The sequence below is a fragment of the Candoia aspera genome, chromosome 3 (genome assembly GCF_035149785.1).
Source record: "Candoia aspera isolate rCanAsp1 chromosome 3, rCanAsp1.hap2, whole genome shotgun sequence".
Lineage (NCBI taxonomy): Eukaryota > Metazoa > Chordata > Lepidosauria > Squamata > Boidae > Candoia > Candoia aspera.
Genome location: NC_086155.1, coordinates 190,360,337 through 190,383,822, shown reverse-complemented (window position 1 = coordinate 190,383,822; position 23,486 = coordinate 190,360,337). Strand labels below are relative to the sequence as shown.

The window sequence follows — 23,486 nt, the reverse complement described above, 5'->3', positions numbered from 1 at the left end:
CATATATCATCTGTCTGTATCTACACACACACATACAAAAATCTGTCATTCCACTGGGAATGATGAAAAGTTAAATAAGGGAAAGGAAAGGAAAGGAAAGGAAAGGAAAGGAAAGGAAAGGAAAAATAGGCCTGTAGGCCTATTTTTTTTAAAAAAAGAAAAAAAAACTAAATTAGATAGTACTCTCTTACCATATGGGGGAAAAAGTGATGAATATATTATTTAAAAGTGTCTTAGAAGTGATGTAATAGTGGCAGAAGTTTCTGTTAATCAGGGTTCAGCTAAGGCTGTTTAACCATAGTAAAAAATGGATGCAGTTTTTCAGCAGAAAATCTGTTGAAAAAAAGATTGTTGGAGAAAGCACTGTTGTGGACTATGAATGTAATCTCAGATACAGTGCATCCCAGTCCATTTTAGAAACACATGGAAGCAGACTTATTTTTGTGTAAACTTAGGAGGGTTGCAAGCAGAATTCTCATCTAAATACTACCAGTTATTCCATTCTCTGATAATATCTAAGGCTTTGACTTCTGTTTAAAGTTCAAAAATCCTCCGACCTCTTTCTCGCCAAAAACTGATGCTGGGGTTTAACTCTTATTGATTGGGTGGAATACAACATCATGAAAATAGAAGTCTCTACTCAGTCCCTTGAGGCCCCTCACCCCAACAGATGTGTTTCAAAGTAGGTTTTCAGAGTCTGGATGTGGAGTTGGAATTTTCTCTCCCATTTCAACCTGGGGAAGAAGATCTGTTAGCAAAAGAGAAGAATTGGATTCAAACTTTTACATACTATTCTGCATGTACTGCATCAGTAAGAATGATAACATTTTAGTTTGTACTTTGCAAGAAATAGAGATTCATATGTGTTTTGTATATAAGTAAGAGAACAGAGATGAAATCAATATTCTACATTGCTCAGCTTTTGATTCCTCCTTGAGGAATACCCTACCCATAAAATTAAGATTAGTTCTATCCCTCCTAATATTCCAGAAGCTACTGAAGATGAAACTTCCCCCCCACAAAAAAAAATGTGGCTGGGTAGTTTCTCCTCACAATCTTTCATTTCTTTCACTCTGAATTAGTTACATTGATTTATTTGTTAATATTTGTTAATTTGTTAATATTATTAACAAAAAATTGTTACATTTGAACTTTGATCAGTTATTGGTTGTTTTAATGTATTCATATTTATTCATATTTATTTTCTAAACTAATTTATAGGTGTCTTTGTCCATTGTTGTGTAAACTGCTAGAGTCTTGATTTGGCAGTAGAGAAATAGAGAAAAAAAAATAATTGTGGTGCTGAATCCAAAGGATTGAGTAGCCCACTCTAGCCAACTAGAAGATGCCTATAAAGCAGAAGAAGATACCATAAGCAAAACCTGACTTACAATACCCTTGTTCTTATATTTCCCAGCAACTGGCACTAACAAGCACAATGCCTCTGCTACTGGAGATAATATATATCCTATCATGGCCATTGATAGTAGCCACTGATAGCTTTGCTCTTAATACATTTGTCTCATTTACTTCTAGTAAAAATGAAGTGGCCATCACTATTTATACAAAGTCGTATTGATGATCTAGTTCAGTATTGCTCCTGCTGACTGTAACAACCCTTCAGGGTCTCAGCCAATGCTTTATTTCAATAAACCTTGATCATTTGTGCACAGAATGTATTTTGTATTGTATTCCAACATTCTTCATTATCCTCATTGTTTTGGCTAGCGGAAGCCTCAAATGTGACTCTGGAGATAATATTTATGTTCTGTATGAAATGGAGACAGATGTGATTAGGCTGAGAGAAGCATCACTGCTACAGATACACACACTAACATTTGTTTTGTGCAAACAGAGTCTGTGGGAATATGAAACAATATAGTAACCTCTTTAGAAGAATGGATGTAAGTATGGAATATTGGGATATATCCCAAGAGTAGAAAGTAAAGAAGATGATCTTGATGGAAATAGGCATGAACCATTACGTACACAAAAGGGGATGAAACAAAGAGTAACAAGATAAAATTGGACATTGCTGAGGCAAATGCCTGCCTGATTTACTGGAATATAAGTAGGGGGAGGAGGAACAGCACAGTTAGTCTTGTAGGATTCTGAAATTATAGCCAATCTCAATTAAAGTAGTTTTAGCTTTTCTGTGGAGTTGATTCCCTGGTCTTGTCTACCTAGTGAGGCTGACACCAAGCAACAATTCAACATTTTTAGCAGAATCCTCATCCAAATTTCTGAATGTTGGTGTTGGAGAAGACTCCTGAGAATTCCATGGACAACCAAGAAAACAAATAAATGGACCATTGAACAAATCAACCCAGAGTTCTCACTCAAGGCACAAATGACCAGGCTCAAATTATCCTACTTCAGATACATTATTCAAAGACCTAGCTTTACCCTATCATCAACTAGTAATCAAAGTCTGTGGCAAGTGGGAGATCCAACAGGTTCTTGATGTGCCTTGTAGACAATGTCATCATCCAAAAGATGGAGGACAGGGGATAGAGGATCAACTATGTTGGTCTTAATACTTACTAATAGGGAAGAAATGGTTAAGGAAGTAGAAGTTGTAGGAATGCTAGGACAGTGTGATCACATGATCCTAGAATTAACCAAGCAACAAAAACTGAAGATCATCAGATTAATGTTTTAGTTTTCAATAGAAGTGATTTCAATAAGCTAAGGGCAAAGGTTGCAAGGATTCCATGGATGGAAATCCTGAAGGGAAAAAAGGGTTGGGGAATTCTAAACAATGAGATAATTAAGGCCCAAACACAACAATACCAAAAAGGAAAATGGGAAACAGTGAAGAGACTGTTGTGGTTGCATAAAGAATTTTTTGATAAACTGAGAAACAAAAAAAAAGAAAAAGAAAAAAAGAGAAAAAAAGAACAAGTTTTAAAAAATTGAAAGAGGGGCATATAACAAAAGGAGAGTATTAGCAAATATCCCACTTCTGTAAGGTTGACCTCAGGAAGGCTTAGGTTCAGAAAGAGGCTTACAATGAACATTAACAACAACAGCAACAATAACAGGTTTCTTTATATGTGCAGAACAAAAGGAGTGTCAAGAAAATGGTCAGCCCAATGGTTGGAGACGATGGCATGATGGTGATCACCGAGAACGCTGAACTGCTTAATTCCTAAATTGCATCTATCTATTTTGAAAAGATTGAGGTGGAATATATCTATAGCATTCCCCTTGTCCACTAAAGTTGTTATCCTGTCAAAAGAGATGTGATTTTTTTCATATGACCTATTTTTAACAAAGCTACGGTATATTGACTTTTAGCAATCAAGCCATTGTCTAAGAAATGCTTATAAATAACCTCTTTTATCGAAGAAGAAGAGATCAAGAAAAGGTGGCAAGAATATACAGAAGACCTGTATAGGAAGGATAACAATATCGGGGATAGCTTTGACGGTGTGGTCAGTGAGCTAGAGCCAGACATCCTGAAGAGTGAGGTTGAGTGGGCCTTAAGAAGCATTGCTAATAACAAGGCAGCAGGAGACGACGGCATCCCAGCTGAACTGTTCAAAATCTTGCAAGATGATGCTGTCAAGGTAATGCATGCTATATGCCAGCAAATTTGGAAAACACAAGAATGGCCATCAGATTGGAAAAAATCAACTTATATCCCCATACCAAAAAAGGGAAACACTAAAGAATGTTCAAACTATCGAACAGTGGCACTCATTTCACATGCCAGTAAGGTAATGCTCAAGATCCTGCAAGGTAGACTTCAGCAGTTCATGGAGCGAGAATTGCCAGATGTACAGGCTGGGTTTAGAAAAGGCAGAGGAACTAGAGACCAAATTGCCAATATCCGCTGGATAATGGAAAAAGCCAGGGAGTTTCAGAAAAACATCTATTTCTGTTTTATTGACTATTCTAAAGCCTTTGACTGTGTGGACCATAACAAATTGTGGCAAGTTCTTAGTGGTATGGGGATACCAAGTCATCTTGTATGCCTCCTGAAGAATCTGTATAACGATCAAGTAGCAACAGTAAGAACAGACCACGGAACAACGGACTGGTTTAAGATTGGGAAAGGAGTACGGCAGGGCTGTATACTCTCACCCTACCTATTCAACTTGTATGCAGAACACATCATGCGACAAGCTGGTCTTGAGGAATCCAAGGCTGGAGTTAAAATCTCTGGAAGAAACATTAACAATCTCAGATATGCAGATGATACCACTTTGATGGCTGAAAGTGAAGAGGAACTGAGGAGCCTTATGATGAAGGTGAAAGAAGAAAGTGCAAAAGCTGGCTTGCAGCTAAACCTCAAAAAAAGCAAGATTATGGCAACCAGCTTGACTGATAACTGGCAAATAGAGGGAGAAAATGTAGAAGCAGTGAAAGACTTTGTATTCCTAGGTGCAAAGATTACTGCAGATGCTGACTGCAGTCAGGAAATCAGAAGACGCTTAATCCTTGGAAGAAGAGCAATGACAAATCTCGATAAAATAGTTAAGAGCAGAGACATCACACTGACAACAAAGGCCCGCATAGTTAAAGCAATGGTGTTCCCTGTAGTAACATATGGCTGCGAGAGCTGGACCATAAGGAAGGCTGAGCGAAGGAAGATCGATGCTTTTGAACTGTGGTGTTGGAGGAAAATTCTGAGAGTGCCTTGGACTGCAAGAAGATCAAACCAGTCCATCCTCCAGGAAATAAAGCCAGACTGCTCACTTGAGGGAATGATATTAAAGGCAAAACTGAAATACTTTGGCCACATAATGAGAAGACAGGACACCCTGGAGAAGATGCTGATGCTAGGGAGAGTGGAAGGCAAAAGGAAGAGGGGCCGACCAAGGGCAAGATGGATGGATGATATTCTAGAGGTGACGGACTCGTCCCTGGGGGAGCTGGGGATGTTGACGACCGACAGGAAGCTCTGGCGTGGGCTGGTCCATGAAGTCACGAAGAGTCGGAAGCGACTAAACGAATAAACAACAACAACCTCTTTTATCACCTGATCTAATAGCCTTCCAAGTATTGGTGTGAGGCTATCTAGTCAATAATTACTGGGATCTTTCTTTCTTTCTTTCAACTACATTTGCTCTTCTCCAGGGGTCATTTGATTTAGTGCAGTTGGCCAGCCAGTGTTGGGCATAGCATTTTAAGTTATTCTTTCCTGTAAGGAAAAATACACAGGGAAGCCTTTTTGCTTTGCCCATGGGAATAAACATTCACTTGGGAAGGAAAATTTAGAAGGGCATCAGGAAAAACAGTTTCCTTCTCCCATTACTCTGTTCCCAATCCATTTTTCTGGAGACTTTTTTTTCTGTAGCTACATTTATTTAAATGATTTTCATTAAGAAAGAGAAATACAATAGCCAACATTTCATCAAGCACTCACTGTAGCATAAATCACTCACATCAGTGTAGCCTTCTCCTTTCAGTATTTATATTATATGGCTTTTCAAAGATTATATTACTTAAAAATATAATGTACAGCATCCTTCCAAACATCTTTTGAAGTTGGTTTCTTTAAAAAGAGAGTGCCAGTGTCAACACTGCAGTATAAATACAGGATTGAGCATAGCAGGCCATCTGCACACACTTTTCCATCTTTCCAAGAAATCATCCAAATTTGGTGTCCTTTGCATAAGCATCTGATACATGGCCTGCTGGGAACATTACACAAAGAACGCAAACACAGTTGCATGATGATATCAGGTTACATTTTTGTTGTTGTTGTTGCATGCGACATGATTATTCCCTTGTCCACTCCCACAAACACGCATGACCCTACAGTTCCTATGATCCTTGTTGTTATGAGTCTTCCCCATTCTCACCAATCTGGTCCCAAGAATTGCAAAATTACTCAAGGAAGTTTCACATATCCCAATAACCCTCCCCCAGCTTTTTATCTAATACCTTCACAGTATCATCTTCTATCCAAATTTGATTAACTGATGTCAAAAAGTCAGGTTCCATTCTTTTAGGCTGACATTGGCTTCTGTAAGTCTAGCATGGGTGATGTACTGACAATCTGTGACAGTTTAAAATAAGCTAGGAGATACCATATCACAGAGTCATTTTTCTCTCAGCACTATTCCATAGGCATTTATTTTCCTCTGGGGGAGGGGGGTGGAACCAAGATAATCCACCGAAATAAGCCATCAGTGTCCAAACCAGTAAATCTAGAAAGCTTTAATCTCAATTTAGTTTGTTTATATTTAATTTAAAATGCATAAAGACAGGCAAAAAGCTTTAGAATATATTGCTCCCAAACCTCATTTGTATATTGCCTTAGAAAACAGTATCTAATTGGCACTGCATTTCAACTGTGCCTTATAAAGTTTGGATGTTTTCATAATCAGTATTTTTTCCAAGATATTTTATCTTTACCCCGCATTTGGAATTTCCAGTAAATTGCATTTATCACACAATTAGTTTGGCCACATTCCTTCTAACACTCTCCCCCCACCCCCTGCAGAAGCAATGTTTATCTCTTTAAAAGAAACATGTCATAAATGAGCATACTGTAAATGGGCAATGTACAACTTTCACTGCCATCCAACATACATATCTGAAACTGCCCAGAGTCCCCTTTTTGGGAGAGATGGGCAGTGACAGAAATTTGAAAAATAAATAAATTAGTAAATAAATGGGAATTATGTGAACAGTCTTCTTCTAAGGTAAATTAAGTATAGGATTGTGATCTTACAATTCTTCAGCTGAATCCACTGGAAAGCTCTATTATGAAAGGCTACCCTGAAATTGCCATAGAATTAGACTCTCTGATCTAATAGAAAATCTTGAATGAAAGCTAGCAAATGATCATGGTGACGTTATATGCACTACAACTAATGACTATTCTTTATTGCTATATAAAGGTGAGCTTGCTGTACAGTTAGAGCTTGAGTGCAAATTTTAAGATGAAAAGAAAAGGTGGAGATTTTCCTATGTTCAGCCCATTGAATTGAATGGGATCTTGTTCATTCATAGTCTATATGAGACTTGATGCAAATGTCTGTTGTTGCATGTTAGAAAAATCCTTCCCTTTGTGGAGCTGATCCAGGATGTTCTCACTCACCTAACAGAGGACTCAGAGATTTCTGCATCCAGCCTTGTTGATGGACAGCACAATTTTTGAGGTTCTGCGTATGTCATTCTATGTCTTCTTCTTACTCTTTTTAATGAACCTGCATTATTCATAGATTTCATCCAGCATTAATATCTCAGTGTTGAGGACATCTTGCCCTCAGTGCTAATGAGGAAAAGAAATCAGAGTAATGAATTCTTAGCAATGTGCCAGAGTATCACTTCTCTCTTTCCAGGATTTTGGAAATTTCCTGTCTTCTTGAAGTCCCAAGTCAAGGGCAATTTTTAAATAATTGTACTTGATAATATCTCCTCTCTCTTTCTCTCTTTTAGGCTGTATCTAAAGGGTCATTCTGGAACAGCTGGGAAACAAAGCAGCCTGATATTACATGGTGCTGACTTTAGTACCAAAGATGCGGACAATGACAATTGTATGTGCAAATGTGCTCTTATGCTAACAGGAGGTAAGCATTCAATTATGGTATCATTCATAATACTTGGATGAAATGATAGGGAGGAAGAGAACATGATTACGTTACTTCTGAATGAATCATAGACCTTATTTTTCAGGGCATTTCAGTAAACTTTTAACATGGAAAATCCCCAGTTCTTCCTACATTACTAAACTCTGTACCCTTGGTTTTCTAAGAAATGTCCATGGATAAAAGCCCATATTTAAGAAAGAGGCAAGGGATCAAATGAAACAATCAGCATGAATAAACCCTGCCCTTTGCGCTTTTTCAGATTAGAAAGTGAGATCAACCAGGGAAGCTCAGAATGATGGAAAAATATGCAACAGATAACACCAAAATCAGTAGTTGTATACTTCACCACCTCCCAGTGAAAAAGCTGAAAAACATACCAAGAGGAATCAAAAAGAAATTCTCAAAGATTCTGAGAATAAGATTTTTTTAAAAAAAACAGAAGCTTCTTATCTCCAAGGCAAGATAGCTGTTGATAAATTGCAAGGCAAATTCTGGAATACCATTAATCTTTGGATCCCAAATGTGCAAAGGTGCCTGCCTGAGTCACTGTTTCAGTGTCAGTGTTAGAATTGATTGGGTTGTAAAATCTCTGAATAGAATAAAATGTATGTTTATGTTTTTGCCAAATGCTACCATCTTCCTATGAAATAGATATTTAAACACTTCACAACAATCAAACTTAAAAATATGTACTGAAATGGCTTGGTCACAAAAACAGTTCTGAATATAACTTCATAAAATAATTCATCTTGGAAATAATTGTGCTCTGGACAGTAAAGTACCCTATCAGACTTTCTGTTGGTCTTGGCAATCTATGTAGACAGCCCATTCATTATAAATTATATAAAATATACATGAGTTCTATAGCTATCTTGATAGTCTGAAGAATTCTGTAGTTTCTCTAAGAAATGCAGAAATTATGTAGCAAATAACAGCTTATATGAACTGAGCTGCTGACTAAAATAATCAGGGATAAAAACAATACACTTACACATTGCATTTCTTGTTTAATTTGACAGAAAGCAGTTGCTTGTAGGGAAATTAAAACTCCTTTTGACCAAATTCTAATCTTATATGAAGCTGTGACTTGCAATCAGTCAGGGACAGAACTTCAAAGTGATGAAGATACACACACACACACACGTGTGTGTGTGTGTATTAGAAAGGGGGAGCATAACAAGCACATCAGTATAGTAGGTATTCCTTTTTCAGAAGTAAGTTAGGGATCTTTAATAGGAAATGCTCTGCATCTATATAGACCACAATTCCTGGAATCCTTTGTGGGTACCCATTGTATTTACATTTGAATGGAACCTATTAACATGCTAATAACATGTTATTGAAGATCTGGGAGAAGATTCAAATATGTTGAAAAACTATAAAGACATCCTGTTACTTGTTTCCTTGAGCACACAAGCCCACATACACAAACCTATGCAATCATTTCTTGTGACATTCATAAACAGCATCACACTTGGAGTAAGGATATTAAATCTACCACCAAAACAACATTTTCATGCTTCTTCTCCACTAAAACAGAAAATTACAATACTGGTAAAAGGAAGGTACAGAGTCCCCCACATCAAGCTTGACATCCAGAACTACGTGGATCCATCCCTGCAATTTTCTGGAGAACGATATGGAAATAATTTGTCCTTGTTTTCTGGGATGTTTTCCTGATTGAACCTGAGTCCTTGGGATTTCCTTCTGGACTCCCATACAATCCTAAATTGGTCCTACCTTAGGTTTTTTGTGTGTGTTAAATAATGCTACTTCCTTGGCCAGTAGCATTTTTTTCAGCAATTAGCAGACTGAATGTGATTGTCAAATCTTCCATTCCTAGCTTTTACAAATTAAATAAATCAATGAAATCATGACTAACTTTTAGGTACATTTCCATTCTATCAATATCTGTGCATTTATATCCTTTGATTAGTAAGAAGCAAGGCCATCTATCATGGAGCCTATCCTTCAGAACCATTGATCTGTTGCTTTTTATTCATTTAGTCGCTTCCAACTCTTCATGACTTCATGGACCAGCCCACGCCAGAGCTTCCTGTCAGTCGTCAACACCCCCAGCTCCCCCAGGGACAAGTCCATCACCTCTAGAATATCATCCATCCATCTTGCCCTTGGTCGGCCCCTCTTCCTTTTGCCTTCCACTCTCCCTACATCAACATCTTCTCCAGGCTGTCCTGTCTTCTCATTATGTGGCCAAAGTATTTCAGTTTTGCCTTTAATATCATTCCCTCAAGTGAGCAGTCTGGCTTTATTTCCTGGAGGATGGACTGGTTTGATCTTCTTGCAGTCCAAGGCACTCTCAGAATTTTCCTCCAACACCACAGTTCCAAAGCATCGATCTTCCTTCTCTCAGCCTTCATTATGGTCCAGCTCTTGCAGCCATATGTTACTATGGGGAACACCATTGCTTTAACTATGCGGGCCTTTGTTGTCAGTGTGATGTCTCTGCTCTTAACTATTTTATCAAGATTTGTCATTGCTCTTCTTCCAAGGATTAAGCGTCTTCTGATTTCCTGACTGCAGTCAGCATCTGCAGTAATCTTTGCACCTAGGAATACAAAGTCTTTCACTGCTTCTACATTTTCTCCCTCTATTTGCCAGTTATCAGTCAAGCTGGTTGCCATAATCTTGCTTTTTTTGAGGTTTAGCTGCAAGCCAGCTTTTGCACTTTCTTCTTTCACTTTCATCATAAGTTCCTCTTCACTTTCAGCCATCAAAGTGGTATCATCTGCATATCTGAGATTGTTAATGTTTCCTCCAGCGATTTTAACTCCAGCCTTGGATTCCTCAAGCCTAGCACATCGCATGATGTGTTCTGCATACAAGTTGCATACAAGTTGAATAGGTAGGGTGAGAGTATACAGCCCTGCCGTACTCCTTTCCCAATCTTAAACCAGTCCATTGCTCCGTGGTCTGTTCTTACTGTTGCTACTTGGTCATTATACAGATTCTTCAGGAGGCATACAAGATGACTTGGTATCCCCATACCACTAAGAACTTGCCACAATTTGTTATGGTCCACACAGTGAAAGGCTTTAGAATAGTCAATAAAACAGAAATAGATGTTTTTCTGAAACTCCCTGGCTTTTTCCATTATCCAGTGGATATTGGCAATTTGGTCTCTAGTTCCTCTGCCTTTTCTAAACCCAGCTTGTACATCTGGCAATTCTCGCTCCATGAACTGCTGAAGTCTACCTTGCAGGATCTTGAGCATTACCTTACTGGCATGTGAAATGAGTGCCACTGTTCGATAGTTTGAACATTCTTTAGTGTTCCCCTTTTTTGGTATGGGGATATAAGTTGATTTTTTCCAATCTGATGGCCATTCTTGTCTTTTCCAAATTTGCTGGCATATAGCATGCATTACCTTGACAGCATCATCTTGCAAGATTTTGAACAGTTCAGCTGGGATGCCGTCGTCTCCTGCTGCCTTGTTATTAGCAATGCTTCTTAAGGCCCACTCAACCTCACTCTTCAGGATGTCTGGCTCTAGCTCACTGACCACACCATCAAAGCTATCCCCGATATTGTTATCCTTCCTATACAGGTCTTCTGTATATTCTTGCCACCTTTTCTTGATCTCTTCTTCTTCTGTTAGATCCTTGCCATCTTTGTTTTTGATCATACCCATTTTTGCCTGGAATTTACCTCCGATGGTTCTAATTTTCTGGAAGAGGTCCTTCCTATTCTATTGTCTTCTTCCACTTTCGCGCATTGCTTGTTTAAAAATAATTCCTTATCTCTTCTGGCTAACCTCTGGAATTTTACATTTAATTGGGCATATCTCCCCCTATCACTGTTGCCTTTTGCTTTCCTTCTTTCTTGGGCTACTTCTAGTGTCTCAGCAGACAGCCATTTTGCCTTCTTGGTTTTCTCTTTCTTTGGGATGTATTTTGTTGCTGCCTCCTGAGCAATGCTGCGAACTTCTGTCCAGAGTTCTTCCGGGACCCTATCTACTAAGTCCAGTGCCTTAAATCGATTCTTCACCTCCACTGCATATTCCTTAGGAATATTAGTGAGCTCATATCTAGCTGATCTGTGGGTCTTCCCTAAGCTCTTTAGTCTGATCCTAAATCGTGCCATAAGAAGTTTGTGATCTGAACTACAGTCAGCTCCAGATCTTGTTTTTACCGACTGTATAGATGTCCGCCACCTTTGGCTGCAAATGATGTAGTCAATCTGATTTCGGTGTTGTCCATCTGGTGAAGTCCATGTATAAAGCCGTCTCTTAGGTTGTTGGAAGAGAGTGTTTGTTATGCAGAGTGAATTGTCTTGGCAAAATTCTATCAGCCTATGTCTTGCTTTGTTTTGTTCTCCCAGGCCATACTTACCTGTAATTCCAGGTGTCATTTGACTGCCCATCTTAGCATTCCAGTCTTCTGTGATGAAAATAACATCTCTTTTAGGCGTGTTGTCCAGTAGGTGCTGCAGATCCTCATAGAACCGCTCTACTTCAGCTTCTTCAGCATTTGTGGTTGGGGCGTATATTTGGATCACTGTGATGTTAGATGGTTTGCTTGAATTCGAATTGAGATCATTCTGTCGTTTTTTGTGTATCCAAGCACTGCTTTAGCCACTTTACTATTAATTATGAAGGCTACTCCATTTCTTCTGTGGTCCTCTCGTCCACAGTAGTAGATCTGGTGGTCATTTGATGTGAAGTGGCCCATTCCAGTCCATTTCAGTTCACTGATGCCCAAAATGTCTATCTTTAATCTTGACATCTCACCAATAACCACATCCAATTTGCCCTGGCTCATAGATCTTACATTCCAGGTTCCAATGGTGTGTTATTCCTTAGAACATCGGATTCACCATTCACCAGCAGCACCGTCGGCCGCTAGCTGTCCTTTTGGCTTTGAGCTAGCTGCATCATCACGTCTGGGGCTAGTTGAACTCATCCTCTGTTCCTCCCCAGTAGCATTTTGACCATCTTCCGACCTGGGGGTCTCATCGTCCGATGGTATACCGACATATCTCTGGTTGTACTGATCCATTTAGTTTTCATGGCAAGAATACTGGGGTGGGTTGCCATTACCTTCCCCAGGGATCGCATTTAGTCTGACCTCTCTGTCATGACCTTCTCGTCTTGGGTGGCCCTTCACGGTTTAGCTCATGGCATCATTGAGGTGCTCAAGCTCCAGCACCACGACAAGGTAACGATCCTTTGCTGAAGACCATTGATCTAATTTCGGTATAATACTTAACCTCTCTTTTCTTCCTCTGACATGAAAGCAAGTAGACCAGAGGAATATATTTGCTTTCAAATTAGCCTAGCATAAATCCAAAGTATTTGATTGTATCCTTTATTTAGCTGTAGCAGTATCTTCCTAAGAAATAGGAAATTGGTACACAACCTGAAATCAAAAGTGGGTCAATTTTTTTTCTAGTTAAGAGTAGCTAAATTAGTATAATTTGTGGTATGAACAAATAAATATTTTACTAAAATCACTTTTGTAGTGTTTGTAAACCAACAAAATCAAAAAGTTGTGCAGTTATATTATACCTTCCTGGCATTTGAAGTATGAAATTCATTAGCTGAATTGCTGCTGCAAATATATACAGTCAATACCACTACTTCATTTATTTGTTCTGGAAAAACACTCAGGAGTGGGACTATATACAGTCAGCAGCAGTTACAAACTGCAATTGTGAATTAGCTATTTCTTGCTTTCTGTCCATTGAATTTGTAAATTTTTCTCAAGGTCTATTACTATCCCTGTACTATCAATAGCACTGAAGGGAAAAAAATGTGTATTGTTTTTTAATCTGTATTCAGCCATTGTTTGGTCCATATGCAATATACCAATAATAGTAACTTCTTAAAACCTAAAAATCTGCTACTATTTTTGGAACTCTACTCTGAGCCAGATCAGGAGTAAGTTAGCTACTTAGTGTTGGTTCAAATTTTTGTCCACATTTTCTCTTAATCTTTTTCCTTGTTCACATAAAGAAAAACATTGTATCTTCCCAGGAAAGATAGTGTTTGAATTGGCACTGCATTAGATTAAGATCGTATCTGATGGGATTAATCTGTGATGACTGATTCAAACAAGCAAGTCATTACTTGAGGTTGCTGTTGACAAGAGGAAAACATTTATGTGTGTGAACTGGATCACCTAGATCAGTAATAATAAATGGTCTCTAAGACCTGACAAAAGTGAACCTACTTAATCAAAGCAGTCAGTCAGTAGCCCTAAAATCTAAAAGTCTAGTAGATTGTTCCTATAGGCATAATTTAGATGGCCTGTCATCTAGCCTTGTGCTGGAATTTCCAAAGTTTAAGTTGCCTTCTTAAGAAAAATCCCACAAAGTCTTTTATGCTATGACTGATCTTGTAAAGTATAATAGTAATAGATACTATCTACTGGTCCATACTTTTGGCAGTGTAAATGGATCCAAGAGACGGTGAGTTCTAGTCCCACCATGGGCACGCAGTCTGCTGGGTGACTTCAGGCAGTCATTCTATCTCAGCCCTAGGAAGGAGGCAATGACAAAGCACTTCCAAAAAACCTTGCCAAGAAAACTGCAAGGATTTGTCTAGGCAGTCTTTGAGAACTGGACATGATTGAATGGATTAAAAAAAATCTACAGGATTACGTTCTTGTTATAGCCAACCATCGGTTGTTTTGCTTTCTTTTTCTTTGGTTATTAGCCCCTAAGGTACAATTTTGTAATCAAAGAAAGGTCAACTGCATCAAAATAGCAGGATGCCAGAATATTTTTGGCACCAATTCTTCCCCAAAGATTTTGTAATCAAGTGTTACTTCAGGGGGGAAAAAAAATTCAAAGTTTCAGCTATATGCAAAATTACTTTACAAGGCTCAAATAATAAATTCAATGGATTCAAACAGAATAGTATAAACCCTGAAGCTATTGATTAAACATTGTTACTAGTATTCCCAGTGTTAAAAAACAAGGACTCTTTTCCTTCTGATATTGAAGTAGCCAAAATTTGCTGCCACAAGCCATAGCAGAAATATACACAAGGATTCTTCAATTAATTCTTCCATCATCTCCAGAGGCTAGATAGAAAACTCAGAAGTGCAAGGTTTATATTTTAACTATTAGAAAAATAACAGTTTGTAAGCATTTTAGTTTGAGAGAAATTGGTTATTTGATATAGCCAAAGAAGTCAGACAGCATTCTGCTAATGATCTGCACTAAACTTGATTGTTATTTGGCTCCTCTGCAGGTCACTCTAATTGTATCCAGTGTTTGCACAGTAACCTGACATTAAAACTTAACAAAGTCAGCAGCTAACATCCTTCTCTTCTAGGGGGATAAGAAAATAAATTTCTTCAGTCTTAACATCACCAATATGAACCAAAAAAAGTTGGTCTCATAAATAGGATTTTTGAAGGAAAAGGTAATAATTAAACTCATGTCATCACAAGTTACTTTTCTTCCCACATATTACTTTCCTGTGGAAGTGAAGGGCCAGAAGAAATCCATCACAGATTTCTATGTCAGCAGATGCACCAAAACAGATTTGAATTGATAAGACTAAAAGAAGTCCATATCCATGTACTTTTTCTGTTAAAAAAAAAAAAAAAAACTCAAAGCAAATGTAATTTTCTTTTGAGAGATGCATTTGAGAAACAATGTATGTTTCTGAAAGCTGCATATGAAAAAGGGATAATTGTGTAAAAGAAACAGATCACATTGGCTAAATAGATATTTTGAAAAATATGGCTTGGTAATATTTCAAATAATGACGTCAGGAAGAAGTATGCATTCTTTAAGGGTTCCTAGTAGAAATTATATTCAGAAAAGTATATTAGGAAAAGTTGAATGGAAAAGTTCTGATATTAGAGAAAGCTATGAATGAAATAACAAATTGTGGCAAGTTCTTAGTGGTATGGGGATACCAAGTCATCTTGTATGCCTCCTGAAGAATCTGTATAACGACCAAGTAGCAACAGTAAGAACAGACCACGGAACAACAGACTGGTTTAAGATTGGGAAAGGAGTACGGCAGGGCTGTATACTCTCACCCTACCTATTCAACTTGTATGCAGAACACATCATGCGACAAGCTGGGCTTGAGGAATCCAAGGCTGGAGTTAAAATCTCTGGAAGAAACATTAACAATCTCAGATATGCAGATGATACCACTTTGATGGCTGAAAGTGAAGAGGAACTGAGGAGCCTTATGATGAAGGTGAAAGAAGAAAGTGCAAAAGCTGGTTTGCAGCTAAACCTCAAAAAAACCAAGATTATGGCAACCAGCTTGATTGATAACTGGCAAATAGAGGGAGAAAATGTAGAAGCAGTGAAAGACTTTGTATTCCTAGGTGCAAAGATTACTGCAGATGCTGACTGCAGTCAGGAAATCAGAAGACGCTTAATCCTTGGAAGAAGAGCAATGACAAATCTCGATAAAATAGTTAAGAGCAGAGACATCACACTGACAACAAAGGCCCGCATAGTTAAAGCAATGGTGTTCCCTGTAGTAACATATGGCTGCGAGAGCTGGACCATAAGGAAGGCTGAGCGAAGGAAGATCGATGCTTTTGAACTGTGGTGTTGGAGGAAAATTCTGAGAGTGCCTTGGACTGCAAGAAGATCCAACCAGTCCATCCTCCAGGAAATAAAGCCAGACTGCTCACTTGAGGGAATGATATTAAAGGCAAAACTGAAATACTTTGGCCACATAATGAGAAGACAGGACACCCTGGAGAAGATGCTGATGCTAGGGAGAGTGGAAGGCAAAAGGAAGAGGGGCCGACCAAGGGCAAGATGGATGGATGATATTCTAGAGGTGACGGACTCGTCCCTGGGGGAGCTGGGGGTGTTGACGACCGACAGGAAGCTCTGGCGTGGGCTGGTCCATGAAGTCACGAAGAGTCGGAAGCGACTAAACGAATAAACAACAATGAATGAAAACGATGGATGCCAATTTTTAATGTATTTTTAATACCTCCCTTGCCCCCAGCACTTATATTGGAATATGGCTCTACAAACACAAACAGTAAATGGGTCGGATTTCTATATTCACAATTAATGCAACATTTTAGATAGGAGATCCATTGTATTATTTTTGGAGGGGGGTGTTAAAAGCAGGTGCTAGACAACTGGGAAAGTCGATTGTGTTTGCAGACTATAAGCATAAAATGCAAAGCTAATTTTATTTACAGAGCAAGGAAGGAGGCCTGTTCAGTGTTATATTCATAATTCTTTGCCATCCCACACATTTTAGCTAATAGCACCTCTATAGTGGGGAACACAAATTAGATGAGAAGTATCTTTCTAGTACTGCACTTTCCATTCAATTTACTCACTAGCTTAGAGTAACTGAGGAACCTAACTATGGTTGAACTCAAAAAGTTAAGCAGGGTTGGACCTGTTTGGTTGCATATTATTTCAAAGGAAACTACAAGGTCACACAGCTCAAAGGAGACTTTACTTTAAAAAAAAACACCTCTAGATAACTACCCATAATCAAGAAAATGATGTTGAAAAGTCCAAACATAAATTTCCCATATCATGCTTGGTGTAGTTCTTAAAGTTATTATGGCAACACCACCAAAACTGAAATCCAAAATTAATCTGGAACTTTTTAGAAGGAGACCCCCAAATATCCATTATATCATTTCTCAGCAGTTTCATACATCTTTAATTTGTTTGGAAGAAAGAATGGAGAAAATGGAAGTAATCATGAGGTGGAAAAAAGCACATTCTTTGTGAGCTTTAGTTCAATAAGTATTTTAATATATATTATACATTCTGAATGACTATCGCAATGCCCTGCCCCAAAATGATGGGGTAAGAGGTGACAAGGAAGAAAGGAAGAATGAATGGACAAAAAGGGAGAGAGGGGGAGAGAAGAGTAAGATGGAATCACATCCCTTAAATTCACAAAGGCTATGAATGGATTTGAACAGTAAAGAATGAATATGAAAGCTTCATATAATAGGGGGATTTAAATACTGGGATCATAAAAACTGAAAGAAAAAGGAGGGTTGTTCCATTACTAATTTGTGTTCAGTTCAAAAGGGCTCTACTTTATTTTTTATTGCTTGCAATTATATCAATACAATAATAAAGCATTTGATAGAATCACACCGATTTACAGTATGCAAAAACCATAGGGCTGGTCCCTCCCAATCCCCCAGCACTATAAAAGAAATAGAAAGGCTTGGAGAGCTAGAAACATTAAGAATGAAACCCAATACTTATGATTTTACCAAACATGCATGCTTCCACAAGGTTCTGCCTTGCCCACTTGAGAATCTAACTAAGCTCTGCTAGTAAAATGATACACTGATCCCCTACAATCTAATTAAGCCCAGTTTAGATTGTTTGAGTTAATTTCTCTTCAGTGCCATCTGCAGTGGAGAAGAATCTGGAAATGTTTGTTTCTCAATGATTTATTTGGCCATGTTTACCTCTCAAAAGTTTGGCTACAAATATTTAAACAACAACAAAAATCTGCAGAGGACAGAATTTGAGCTCACATGACTGTGTATCTTCAAGAAATAAATGTTGTGCCTTTCCAACCTCTCCCATCCTGACAAGAATTCATGCTTTCAGATTTGTGATAGGAGGACACTTTCTAGCCAATAATCCATGCAATACATCAGTATAGACCAGCCTTTTGCATCTTGGCTCTCTTTACCATAATTTGATCAAGGTGAGCTAGGAGGCCCATTTCTCTTCTATTCATCTTATGGAAGCTTCCTATTAGAGGCACCCACAATGGGGTTGAAGTAGGAGCAAATTATGAAAGCAGTGTCATATCCTTACAATGCAATCTCTGCCCCTTTCATACATACATCATGGCATGCATTGTGGTGCTGATATCATCATTTTGACAAAAGCACCAGATTCTCAAATGTCTCTGCTTCCTATGTTCTAGGCTTGGTTATCTGGGGTTATTTCCATCAGAAATGCCAAGGACTGAAACTGGATATTTTTTGCATATACTCTAAGAAATTCACTGTTGATTGAAAAACTTTGGAATCAGCTTAACAGATGTTGTTTAGAAATTTAATATTTAACACAAATAATTAAAACATCCAATGAAATTATCCAATGAGCTATGACTTGTTGTAGCATTAACCACTCATAAAAACTGTCATCACAAAAATGCCTATGAGAAGTGATAAAGGAGAGATATCATTCATTCCTCTTTAGGTCTACAGGCAAGAAAGCAAATAGAAATCATATTAGTTCTTTCAGAAAGCAGATAGTAAAGTAACAAGAACTTTTATGCTAGAATGTAGCATGATGAAAAGTCATTATCTAAGCTGGAAATCCTGAAAATGTCCAAAGTCTCATCTTTAAATACTTATTTGGGAGTTGCAAATATGAGTATTCACTGTATAAGCCAGCATGGTGATAATGCTGAAACCATTCAGGGCTTTGCTATATATAGGCACAAAATTAGCTCAGGATTAGTTGAGTGTGATGTATACATCATATAAAACCCAAATGTAGCAAAGAAACATAGAATCTTACTATATGAAAATCATCTTTCTTTTTTCATTGAGGAAACTGGGATTAAGCTTGAATAAAACTTGGTGATAAATTTCATAAGGGCAGGTTAAAAAAACATCAGGAGCCAGTTTGAGCCTAAATGCATTTCCCACCCTTCCACAGGTAAGGCCAGATGTAGAGATGGGCAGTTACTGAATTGAGTTCAGGCTTATCAAATAAACTGATAACATCCAAGGAGAAACTGGCAAGTCTTGTTATTTCTTTTTCAATCGATACTGATCATTTCTTGGGTCTCTTTGATACCTATTTCAAAAAGCTATCTTTTATGCAAATGGAAATAGATAGATAGATAGATAGATAGATAGATAGATAGATAGATAGATAGATAGATAAAGAGATAGATTTATTTTGCATTTATATTCCACTTGTTTTATGTGAGCTCAAGGAAGCTTACATGGAGATTCTTTCATAATTTTATTCCAACAACATCCCAGTGTGGTAGGTGTGGCAGAGAGAGGGAGGGAGAGAGATTGGCCCAAAGTTACATAGTAAACTCTGTTATTAAGTGGAGGCTTAAATTTGGTCTGCTTTAATAGTGTGTAGTCTACTTTCTTACCATTTCAGTTATTCATAATATTACTTTAGAACTTGTTATAAACTTAGAATATTATTTATAAGCATAGATTGTGGTTTTCTTATTTGCTACTACTGTATATGATATGTTGAAAGGTAGATTTGAAGATCCACAGCTGCAGTTTATGGCAACAAATCTTGCATGCAACTTTTCTGCTGAAGTTTGAAATGGCGACAAATGCTATAAAAGAGTAGACGTTCAAAAAATCAAATAAAGGAAAGGATAATATATAGATTCTGCTGGGAGCAAATTTTGGGGGTTTTGTTTCAGAGGAATGCTTTGTCAGGTAAAAGCCAGGAAGAATTAAATATGTTTACCATTAATCTTTTGTTTATACAAATCCACAAGGTTCATTAGAACAGGAGGGGTTATATCTACCCTGAATTAATTGAATATAGTAGCCAGAGGATGTTTTATGGACTTTTCAGAAAGCAAAAGAAAAACCACTGCTTTAAACATTCATGGAATTCTTAAGTTGCACTGCTCTAAGCGTTTGTACTATTCTAAACATTCAGGGAATTCTTAAATTTAAGAGTAGGAAAATGAACCTCAAGTTCATCCAACCTCTCTTTTATTCAGACATAGTGGCCCTGTTCCCACAACATGCTTAATTGTGTCAGTTGGATGGTTAGTGTGAGAACATCAAAATGGCATCAGCTGGATCAATGAAATTCAAACCTGAATTTCACCGAGAACAGTTCCATTTATATCTGGGGTTAAATCCACTGTACCTTATCAATAAACTCCTCCCTCCCCATCCAACCCTGGTGTCATATATTCCACTAATCAGAGGGTTAAATGGCCATTCAGTCAAATGTGATAGAGATGAAGATGTGTTGACCTTGGACTAGCTGTTTTTTCCCCCCAGCAACACTAGGGAAAGGAATTTTTAAAAAGACAGTAAGAAACTGAGTGGAAAGAATCACCTTTGTGGTGGCTAGTAGGTCTAAAAAATGACTGATCAATTATCTGACATTATGATAGATTTAGAAATATTAATTGACTGTGGAAGGATAATTCTGGAAAAGGGGGTAGTAAATGCCACTAAATGGTCAGGCAACTTTTTTGTGGATGTTTAGCTTTAATAATCAGCAGATAAATTCACCAGCTGGAAATCTATGTTGCAAAGTGGACAGCAAAAATGACCAGATTTACATATAGGTAGTAGGTAAAGGTAAAGGTTTCCCTTGACGTAAAGTCCAGTCGAATCCGACTCTAGGGGGCGGTGCTCATCTCCGTTTCTAAGCCTTGGAGCCGGCGTTGTCATAGACACTTCCGGGTCATGTGGCCAGCATGACGACTCGGAACGCCGTTACCTTCCCGCCGAAGCGGTACCTATTGATCTACTCACATTTGCATGTTTTCGAACTGCTAGGTGAGCAGGAGCTGGGATTAACAACGGGAGCTCACCCCGCCGCGCGGTTTCGAACCGCCGACCTTCCGATCGACAGCTCAGCGGTTTAACCCGCAGCGCCTCACTTAATGACAATTGGGGCCAGAATTTTGGTTGCTAAGTGAAGCAGTCATTGAGCAAATCTGACCCAATCTTATGACCTTTTTGTGGCAGTCATTAAGTGAATCACTGCAGGCATTAAGCAAACCACATGGTCATTAAGTGAATCATGTGGTTCCCCATTGATTTTCCTTGCCAGAAACTGACCAGGAAGGTTGAAAATTGTGATCATGTGACTGCGGGGTTCTGCGAGAGTCATACATGCGAACTGGTTACAAAGTGCCCAAATTATGATCACATGACCGTGGGGATGCTGCAATGGCCATAGGTGTGAGGGCCAGTCATAAGTTGGATTTTTCAGCACTGTCATAAGTCCAAACCATCACTAAACAAATGGTTGTTAAGCAAGGACTACCTGTAGATCCACCCACCTATAACCTGGTATGAGATCTGGTTTAAAGTCTGCAGCAAGGACCCAAAATATACAAGAGCTAATTGTCTGCAAATAGGGCTTGTATCCATTGAAATGTTTGGCCCAGTTTTTTGTTTTTGTTTTTGTTTTCTTTTTTCTTTTCATCAATGTGCCACACTGTAAAATATATTGTAGAGTTCCTTCACTTATAGGAGCAGTTCACATTTAGCATTGGAAGTTGTTCCATGGTGTTTTTTGTTTTGTTTTGTTCTGTTTTGGGAAGGTTGCCTAGTTTTAAACATCAGCCCCAAGCCTCCAAGCATGCAAGAAGAATCCTATCCAAGCCTCAAGTTATTTTTGTATGCTTGCTTTAAAAAAGCTAGAGCCCTCGCACCATCACCACTGAGTTCCCCTACATTTGCCCATCAGCTTCATGTTGCAAACCAAAGGGAATATGGTTCATTACTATATGGGTCTAATTGTTCTGTTCCTGTTTTCAGGCTGGTGGTTTGATGCCTGCGGCCCTTCCAATCTCAATGGGATGTTTTACTCGGCTGGACAGCACCATGGAAAAATAAACGGGATCAAATGGCATTACTTCAAAGGCCCAAGTTATTCATTACGTTCCACAACTATGATGATCCGTCCCTTGGACTTTTAAAAAGCCAACAGGATAGTGGCCATATTCTGAAGGATGTCTTATGTAATCTTCAGAAGCAGAAGGTGGGAACTCCCTGAAAGAACCCAATTCCAGTATCCCAGCCTTTGTCAGATCTCATTTCACTGGCTGCAGTAAACAAACACAAGTCCCAGGGACAGGTGAAATTGTGGTTTATGGACAAAAGAAAATAGCTTTTGTGGCTATTTGGTGGACAACATTAAGGTTCAGTTGCCACAAATAAACTGGTATCTTTTAGCCAAAGCCTTTTTTGTTGTTGTTTTATGTTTTTGCTTTGATCAAGAGGAATTTTTAAAATATAGGACATGCAAACCAGAAGGCATGTTGGAAAGCAGAAATAAAGCCTAATAGATGGGAGAAGACATTTGTCCATCATGAACATGGTATGAAATCTATACAGAAGCACAGCTGCTATTTATTTGTAATCCCTTAAAAATGCAGGTATGGCCTGTCAACCAGGCATTAGCAAGCATGATTTAGATGGAAAACTTCTCTTTAATACCAGATCAATATGGCATGTAGGAGTCATTTCTCATTAAGCCCATTTCAAACATGAAATATTCTCCTTCTAAAGAGACAATGAATCAAGACAGACAGAAAATCATAAGAGCAATATGCAGAGAATTGTCAGTTGACCTGCATGGCTAGGCTGAAAGTTGGCAATCCAGATAATTGGCTAAATCCTTCAACCACGATCAATAGCATGATAACAAAAGGAATCATGGATTTTTCTTTCTGACTGCTCCAGCTTTGCTTCGCTTCATCTGGCATTCCAGTATGAATGTCATATGAAAAAGAAGAAAAAGCAGGGTGTTTTGTTTTTTTTTAAAGGCAAAATCGAGGTTATTTGTATATGGATTTTCTTCTTAAAATATACAAATACAGAAACTATGAAAATAGCAGAACCATATATTAACTCGATTGGGTTTATCAAACAGTCTTGCTGGTTTGCACAAATGCATGTGCACTTCTAAATGTTACTACTTAATTGCTAGACTTTCATATCTGTTATTCATCCTTCATTTGACAGCATTGAACAGAAAACTACAAGTTTCCTGCCCTTCATTTACCTTTGGACAGTGGGCTGGAAATTAATGAATGCAAGAGGAAAGAGATTACAGTTATGGATCGTAAATGCCATGAGTGGAAAGCAGTTATATTTGAGCGGCTTAATTTAAATAACAAGGATCCTATTTAAAACAAGTAGGACTGAAGTGTAGTTCCCTGGATCATGACCTAGATGATACACACAATCTTGGCTTCAGAGGGTTCTAAGAATGTAGGTTACTGTGTTT

General features: G+C 38.2%; 1 protein-coding gene across 2 annotated transcripts in view; it reads left to right on the top strand.

The window, feature by feature from the left end:
• Positions 1 to 22,434, top strand: part of ANGPT1 (angiopoietin 1) — a 148,756-nt gene extending 126,322 nt beyond the window's left edge. For both annotated transcript variants that reach the window (XM_063300267.1, XM_063300268.1), the window contains exons 8-9: positions 7,399 to 7,529; positions 22,013 to 22,434. In XM_063300267.1, the coding sequence (XP_063156337.1) occupies positions 7,399 to 7,529; positions 22,013 to 22,173 (292 nt within the window). In that variant the 3' untranslated portion in view covers positions 22,174 to 22,434. The remainder of the gene's footprint in view (positions 1 to 7,398; positions 7,530 to 22,012) is intronic.
• Positions 22,435 to 23,486: the final 1,052 nt, after the last annotated feature.